We start from the raw sequence: 10000 nt of genomic DNA on the forward strand, positions 1-10000 counted from the left end.
TAACACACTGTTCTGTACAACAACAACACACACGCTGTTCTGTACAACAATAACACACACTGTTCTGTACAACAACAACACACACGCTGTTCTGTACAACAATAACACACACTGATCTGTACAACAATAACACACACTGTTCTGTACAACAATAACACACACTGTTCTCTACAACAATAACACACACTGTTCTGTACAACAATAACACACTGTTCTGTACAACAATAACACACACTGTTCTGTACAACAATAACACACACTGTTCTCTACAACAATAACACACACTGTTCTGTACAACAATAACACACACTGTTCTGTACAACAATAACACACACTGTTCTCTACAACAATAACACACACTGTTCTGTACAACAATAACACACACACTGTTCTGTACAACAATAACACACTGTTCTGTACAACAATAACACACACACTGTTCTCTACAACAATAACACACTGGTCTGTACAACAATAACACACACTGTTCTGTACAACAATAACACACTGGTCTGTACAACAATAACACACACTGTTCTGTACAACAATAACACACACTGTTCTGTACAACAATAACACACACACTGTTCTGTACAACAATAACACACACTGTTCTGTACAACAATAACACACACTGTTCTGTACAACAATAACACACACACTGTTCTGTACAACAATAACACACACACTGTTCTGTACAACAATAACACACACTGTTCTGTACAACAATAACACACACTGTTCTCTACAACAATAACACACACACTGTTCTGTACAACAATAACACACACTGTTCTGTACAACAATAACACACACTGTTCTCTACAACAATAACACACACTGTTCTGTACAACAATAACACACACACTGTTCTGTACAACAATAACACACTGTTCTGTACAACAATAACACACACTGTTCTGTACAACAATAACACACACTGTTCTGTACAACAATAACACACACTGTTCTGTACAACAATAACACACTGTTCTGTACAACAATAACACACACTGTTCTGTACAACAATAACACACACTGTTCTGTACAACAATAACACACACTGGTCTGTACAACAATAACACACACTGTTCTGTACAACAATAACACACTGTTCTGTACAACAATAACACACTGTTCTGTACAACAATAACACACTGTTCTGTACAACAATAACACACACTGTTCTGTACAACAATAACACACACTGTTCTGTACAACAATAACACACTGTTCTGTACAACAATAACACACACTGTTCTGTACAACAATAACACACACTGTTCTGTACAACAATAACACACTGTTCTGTACAACAATAACACACACACTGATCTGTACAACAATAACACACACTGTTCTGTACAACAATAACACACACTGTTCTGTACAACAATAACACACACTGTTCTGTACAACAATAACACACACTGTTCTGTACAACAATAACACACACTGTTCTGTACAACAATAACACACACTGTTCTGTACAACAATAACACACACTGTTCTGTACAACAATAACACACTGTTCTGTACAACAATAACACACACTGTTCTGTACAACAATAACACACTGTTCTGTACAACAATAACACACACTGTTCTGTACAACAATAACACACACTGTTCTGTACAACAATAACACACTGTTCTGTACAACAATAACACACACTGTTCTGTACAACAATAACACACACTGGTCTGTACAACAATAACACACACTGTTCTGTACAACAATAACACACTATTCTGTACAACAATAACACACTGTTCTGTACAACAATAACACACACTGTTCTGTACAACAATAACACACACTGTTCTGTACAACAATAACACACACACTGTTCTGTACAACAATAACACACACTGTTCTCTACAACAATAACACACACTGTTCTCTACAACAATAACACACACTGTTCTGTACAACAATAACACACACACTGTTCTGTACAACAATAACACACTGTTCTGTACAACAATAACACACACACTGTTCTCTACAACAATAACACACACACTGTTCTGTACAACAATAACACACTGGTCTGTACAACAATAACACACACACTGTTCTCTACAACAATAACACACACACTGTTCTGTACAACAATAACACACTGGTCTGTACAACAATAACACACACTGTTCTGTACAACAATAACACACACTGTTCTGTACAACAATAACACACACACTGTTCTGTACAACAATAACACACACTGTTCTCTACAACAATAACACACACTGTTCTGTACAACAATAACACACACTGTTCTGTACAACAATAACACACACTGTTCTCTACAACAATAACACACACTGTTCTGTACAACAATAACACACACACTGTTCTGTACAACAATAACACACTGTTCTGTACAACAATAACACACACACTGTTCTCTACAACAATAACACACACTGTTCTGTACAACAATAACACACACACTGTTCTGTACAACAATAACACACTGGTCTGTACAACAATAACACACACTGTTCTGTACAACAATAACACACACTGTTCTGTACAACAATAACACACTTCTGTACAACAATAACACACACTGTTCTGTACAACAATAACACACTTCTGTACAACAATAACACACACTTTTCTGTACAACAATAACACACACTGTTCTCTACAACAATAACACACACTGTTCTGTACAACAATAACACACACTGTTCTGTACAACAATAACACACACACTGTTCTGTACAACAATAACACACACTGTTCTGTACAACAATAACACACACACTGTTCTCTACAACAATAACACACACTGTTCTGTACAACAATAACACACACTGTTCTGTACAACAATAACACACTGTTCTGTACAACAATAACACACACTGTTCTGTACAACAATAACACACTGTTCTGTACAACAACAACACACACGCTGTTCTGTACAACAATAACACACACTGTTCTGTACAACAATAACACACACACTGTTCTGTACAACAATAACACACACACTGTTCTGTACAACAATAACACACACACTGTTCTGTACAACAATAACACACACTGTTCTCTACAACAATAACACACACTGTTCTGTACAACAATAACACACTGTTCTGTACAACAATAACACACTGTTCTGTACAACAACAACACACACGCTGTTCTGTACAACAATAACACACACTGTTCTGTACAACAACAACACACACGCTGTTCTGTACAACAATAACACACACTGATCTGTACAACAATAACACACACTGTTCTGTACAACAATAACACACACTGTTCTCTACAACAATAACACACACTGTTCTGTACAACAATAACACACTGTTCTGTACAACAATAACACACACTGTTCTGTACAACAATAACACACACTGTTCTCTACAACAATAACACACACTGTTCTGTACAACAATAACACACACTGTTCTGTACAACAATAACACACACTGTTCTCTACAACAATAACACACACTGTTCTGTACAACAATAACACACACACTGTTCTGTACAACAATAACACACTGTTCTGTACAACAATAACACACACACTGTTCTCTACAACAATAACACACTGGTCTGTACAACAATAACACACACTGTTCTGTACAACAATAACACACTGGTCTGTACAACAATAACACACACTGTTCTGTACAACAATAACACACACTGTTCTGTACAACAATAACACACACACTGTTCTGTACAACAATAACACACACTGTTCTGTACAACAATAACACACACTGTTCTGTACAACAATAACACACACACTGTTCTGTACAACAATAACACACACACTGTTCTGTACAACAATAACACACACTGTTCTGTACAACAATAACACACACTGTTCTCTACAACAATAACACACACACTGTTCTGTACAACAATAACACACACTGTTCTGTACAACAATAACACACACTGTTCTCTACAACAATAACACACACTGTTCTGTACAACAATAACACACACACTGTTCTGTACAACAATAACACACTGTTCTGTACAACAATAACACACACTGTTCTGTACAACAATAACACACACTGTTCTGTACAACAATAACACACACTGTTCTGTACAACAATAACACACTGTTCTGTACAACAATAACACACACTGTTCTGTACAACAATAACACACACTGTTCTGTACAACAATAACACACACTGTTCTGTACAACAATAACACACACTGTTCTGTACAACAATAACACACACTGTTCTGTACAACAATAACACACACTGTTCTGTACAACAATAACACACACTGTTCTGTACAACAATAACACACACTGTTCTGTACAACAATAACACACACTGTTCTGTACAACAATAACACACACTGTTCTGTACAACAATAACACACACTGTTCTGTACAACAATAACACACACTGTTCTGTACAACAATAACACACACTGTTCTGTACAACAATAACACACACTGTTCTGTACAACAATAACACACACTGTTCTGTACAACAATAACACACTGTTCTGTACAACAATAACACACACTGTTCTGTACAACAATAACACACTGTTCTGTACAACAATAACACACACTGTTCTGTACAACAATAACACACACTGTTCTGTACAACAATAACACACTGTTCTGTACAACAATAACACACACTGTTCTGTACAACAATAACACACACTGTTCTGTACAACAATAACACACTATTCTGTACAACAATAACACACTGTTCTGTACAACAATAACACACACTGTTCTGTACAACAATAACACACACTGTTCTGTACAACAATAACACACACACTGTTCTGTACAACAATAACACACACTGTTCTGTACAACAATAACACACACTGTTCTGTACAACAATAACACACACACTGATCTGTACAACAATAACACACACTGTTCTGTACAACAATAACACACTGTTCTGTACAACAATAACACACACTGTTCTGTACAACAATAACACACACTGTTCTGTACAACAATAACACACACTGTTCTGTACAACAATAACACACACACTGTTCTGTACAACAATAACACACACTGTTCTGTACAACAATAACACACACACTGATCTGTACAACAATAACACACACTGTTCTGTACAACAATAACACACTGTTCTGTACAACAATAACACACACTGTTCTGTACAACAATAACACACACTGTTCTGTACAACAATAACACACACTGTTCTGTACAACAATAACACACACACTGTTCTGTACAACAATAACACACACTGTTCTGTACAACAATAACACACACTGTTCTGTACAACAATAACACACACACTGTTCTGTACAACAATAACACACACTGTTCTGTACAACAATAACACACACACTGTTCTGTACAACAATAACACACACTGTTCTGTACAACAATAACACACACACTGTTCTCTACAACAATAACACACACTGTTCTGTACAACAATAACACACACTGTTCTGTACAACAATAACACACTGTTCTGTACAACAATAACACACACTGTTCTGTACAACAATAACACTGTTCTGTACAACAATAACACTGTTCTGTACAACAATAACACACTGTTCTGTACAACAATAACACACACTGTTCTGTACAACAATAACACACACTGTTCTGTACAACAATAACACACACTGTTCTGTACAACAATAACACACACACACTGTTCTGTACAAAAATAACACACACACTGTTCTGTACAACAATAACACACACTGTTCTGTACAACAATAACACACTGTTCTGTACAACAATAACACACTGTTCTGTACAACAATAACACACACTGTTCTGTACAACAATAACACACTGTTCTGTACAACAATAACACACTGTTCTGTACAACAATAACACACACTGTTCTGTACAACAATAACACACACTGTTCTGTACAACAATAACTTAGTGAAGAGGAGTAAGTGTACAGGGGATTGATTAGTGAAGAGGAGTAAGTGTACAGGGGATTGATTAGTGAAGAGGTGTAAGTGTACAGGGGATTGATTACTGAAGAGGAGTAAGTGTACAGGGGATTGATTAGTGAAGAGGTGTAAGTGTACAGGGGATTGATTACTGAAGAGGAGTAAGTGTACAGGGGATTGATTACTGAAGAGGAGTAAGTGTACAGGGGATTGATTACTGAAGAGGTGTAAGTGTACAGGGGATTGATTACTGAAGAGGAGTAAGTGTACAGGGGATTGATTAAAGAAAAGGAGTAAGTGTACAGGGGATTGATTAGTGAAGAGGAGTAAGTGTACAGGGGATTGATAAGTGAAGAGGTGTAAGTGTACAGGGGATTGATTAGTGAAGAGGTGTAAGTGTACAGGGGATTGATTAAAGAAAAGGAGTAAGTGTACAGGGGATTGATTAGTGAAGAGGAGTAAGTGTACAGGGGATTGATAAGTGAAGAGGTGTAAGTGTACAGGGGATTGATTAGTGAAGAGGAGTATGTGTACAGGGGATTGATTACTGAAGAGGAGTAAGTGTACAGGGGATTGATTAGTGAAGAGGTGTATGTGTACAGGGGATTGATTAGTGAAGAGGAGTAAGTGTACAGGGGGTTGATTACTGAAGAGGAGTAAGTGTACAGGGGATTGATAAACGAAGAGGAGTAAGTGTACAGGGGATTGATAAACAAAGAGGAGTAAGTGTACATGGGATTGATCAGTGAAGAGGAGTAAGTGTACAGGGGATTGATTAGTGAAGAGGAGTAAGTGTACAGGGGATTGATAAACGAAGAGGAGTAAGTGTACAGGGGATTGATAAACAAAGAGGAGTAAGTGTACAGGGGATTGATTAAAGAAAAGGAGTAAGTGTACAGGGGATTGATTAGTGAAGAGGAGTAAGTGTACAGGGGATTGATAAGTGAAGAGGTGTAAGTGTACAGGGGATTGATTAGTGAAGAGGAGTATGTGTACAGGGGATTGATTACTGAAGAGGAGTAAGTGTACAGGGGATTGATTAGTGAAGAGGTGTATGTGTACAGGGGATTGATTAGTGAAGAGGAGTAAGTGTACAGGGGGTTGATTACTGAAGAGGAGTAAGTGTACAGGGGATTGATAAACGAAGAGGAGTAAGTGTACAGGGGATTGATAAACAAAGAGGAGTAAGTGTACATGGGATTGATCAGTGAAGAGGAGTAAGTGTACAGGGGGTTGATAAATGAATAGGAGTAAGTGTACAGGGGATTGATTAGTGATAACAACCCAATTTTTCTCTTTTTAATTCAGCAGCTCAGAGAAACGACAACACAAAGCACAGCTTCTCCTCTGAAGGGTTTCATAATTGTTCAGTGGAGAAATATTTCTGTATGATCTGCTGCTCCTCTCATTCTCTCTCTGTTTCTCTCTCTCTTCCTCTTGCTCCCACCCCTCTCTTTCCTTCTCTCTCTCTCCCCTGTCTCTCTCTCTCTCTTTCTCTCTCTCTGTCTCTCTCGCCCTATCTTTCTCATGCTAGGGTACGGTGTGATGCTTCATTTCCTTTCACTAATTGGAGTTTAAAAGCCCCTGAGAGAGTCGTCCATTCCTCACAGCCAGAGAAAGCTCTCCGCAATCCAGAGCTCTCACGTCTCCATCTCAGCCCGGTCCGACAGGAGACTCTGACTTCTGATCGCTGACACGTCGGATTAAAAGCAGCTCTGATCAGACACCATGCAGCTCTGATCAGACACCATCAGAAGTCCGGAGTTTGTACATGGTGAGAATTAATGGCTCTACAGCCTGAACACTTCTCTGAAACATCTCCCTGTGAGAACTCCACTCAAGCGTCAGAAAGGAGAAATTTCACTCACCACGCTGTAGATCTGCGGTTTCTTGCGCTTGGCCAGATCAATGATGTTAACGCCGTTGTAGTAGAGGTTCTCCATACAGCCGTGAAAGTTCTTGCGCAGGAACGTTCCTGGTTTTCCGGGCAGAGGAACGCCGCCGATACTGAGCTTTGTGAAACCAAGAAGATACGAACAGAACGGACACAAAGAGCTTCAGAAAGTCGAGTAAAGCAGAGTTTAAACTGATAGACAGTGATAGTGATTGATGCAGAGAAATGAGGTCAGGGTTTCAGGAATCTGTTGAACAGGAAACATCCTAAATCTGAAAATTCCCTTAATAAAAATGGAATGCTCACTTCGTAGTCGACCTCCAGCGAGTCCCCTGTTCCCCCGGAGCGAAAGTGTCGCGTCATTCGGTCCACAGTAAGGTTGATCTGCTTGTTGAAACGCTCGATCAGGACTGAGTGCCAGTGCTGATCATCCAGGAGACTCCCCAGAGTCATGGAGACCTGAGCGCTGCGGGAGTGAGCCTCAGCATCATCTACAGAGAAAGAGAGAGAGACAAAGAGAGAGAGAGACTTTGACTTTTAAACATGTTTTTTAAAAATCAATTTAAAATATGTGCTGAGACGGCAGGTCAACGTCCAGCCACCTACAAAAGGCAGACAAGAGCTCCTCGCCAAAACACCATGACCGCACTGGAGGAAAAAAAGGTGTGATTTCAGCACTGGGGACAGCGCTAGTTCTTTTCATGGCTGCAAGGTGAAGCCGGGGGAAGTGCCAATGGTGACCAATCAGAAGTGCCGCTGTCTCCACTCATCCTGAGAGAGAAGAGGAGAGAGCTAAGCAAGGTCAGGCACCTCAGAGGTAAAGTTGGTAAATTGCAGGTCTAATGTTCCTCTCTGTCCTACAGGAAGCCCCTAGTCCATGAACGACCCTGGCCGCTACAAACCACACCGAGGAATGCTTCTGGACCAGAACACGTGCCTGGTGTTGCTCCTCTACCTTTAGCCTGTGCTCTGTTTCAGCTGGGATAAGGCCTGCACCACTACTGTCAGCCTTTTGACCTTAATTCCTTAAGTTACATATTCCATCTCCTTATTTCTTAGTCTCGATAATTCCTTGTTTTTTTCTGTTTCCCTCCCCCTGCTTCAAACTCATCACTCGTTGCTGTAATTTGGATGTTGCTTCTTTTCACTGTAAATAAAGGTTGCACTTGTTTTTGCACTCAACCTCTGCGGTCTCATGTGTGTTTGTGCTCGCCCCACAGCTTTAACATTCTGTGCGTTTCTGCCACAACAGCCCTGACCCGTCCTGCACTGTGTATTCTGACCCCTTTCTATCAGAACCAGCATTAACTTTAGCAATTTGATCAACAGTATCTCGTCTGTTGGATCGGATCACACGGTCCAGCCTTCTCTCCCCACGTCCATCAATGAGCCTTGACCGCCCATGACCCTGTCTCCGGTTCAGCACTGTTCCTTCCTTGGACCACTTTTGATAGATACTGACCACTGCAGACCGGGAACACCCCACAAGAACTGCAGTTTTGGAGATGCTCTGATCCAGTGGTCTAGACATCACAGTTTGGTCCTTCATCAAACTCGCTCAAATCCTTACGCTTGTCCATTTTTCCTGCTTCTAACATCAACTTTGAGGAAAAAATGTTGACTTGCTGCCTAATATATCCCACCCACTAACAGGTGCCATGATGAGGAGATACTCAGTCTTATTCACTTCACCTGGCACTGCTCACAGTGTTAAGTCAGACATTGATGTCATACAGAAGCAATTTGAAAAATCAATCCAATAAACAATGATACACAGTACTGTTTTACAGAAGACTGGTCACTTTACAGAAATATTCAGGAAGCCATTCATGATAAACTTTACTTCCAGGTCTCAGTGTCTGTAATCAGTCAGTGTGTAATTTATCAGTTAGCTAAACTTTTTGGAAAGGATTTCTTGAAAAATAAAAGTGCCACAGGTCTCAGGGTCTTTAGGTGTTGCTAAAACACGCTTCTCTTGGAGCAAAGTTAAAACTGCTCACTGGCAACTGAAGTGATCACCTCCAGTGACAAAAACTCCACAAGTTCTTATCGAGTTCAGCAGGAAGCAAGGATCTTCTCTTTCTGGTGTATAACCTGAAGAGGTTTCCATGACAACAGCAGTCACTTCATTGAAGATGAGTTCCACGTCCAGAGAATCCCTCTGCTCCGAGATT

The 10000-nt window shown here is 39.7% G+C and overlaps 1 protein-coding gene across 3 annotated transcripts in view; it reads right to left on the reverse strand.

Annotated features, from left to right (window-relative positions):
• Positions 1-10000, reverse strand: part of cntnap5b (contactin associated protein family member 5b) — a 120270-nt gene that overhangs the window by 70611 nt on the left and 39659 nt on the right. For all 3 annotated transcript variants that reach the window (XM_058382402.1, XM_058382403.1, XM_058382404.1), the window contains 2 exons: positions 8133-8317; positions 7801-7944 (listed from right to left, as the gene is read on the reverse strand). In XM_058382402.1, coding sequence (XP_058238385.1) covers positions 7801-7944; positions 8133-8317 — 329 coding nt within the window. The remainder of the gene's footprint in view (positions 1-7800; positions 7945-8132; positions 8318-10000) is intronic.

This window comes from Hemibagrus wyckioides, linkage group LG27 (assembly GCF_019097595.1).
Source record: "Hemibagrus wyckioides isolate EC202008001 linkage group LG27, SWU_Hwy_1.0, whole genome shotgun sequence".
Classification (NCBI taxonomy): domain Eukaryota; kingdom Metazoa; phylum Chordata; class Actinopteri; order Siluriformes; family Bagridae; genus Hemibagrus; species Hemibagrus wyckioides.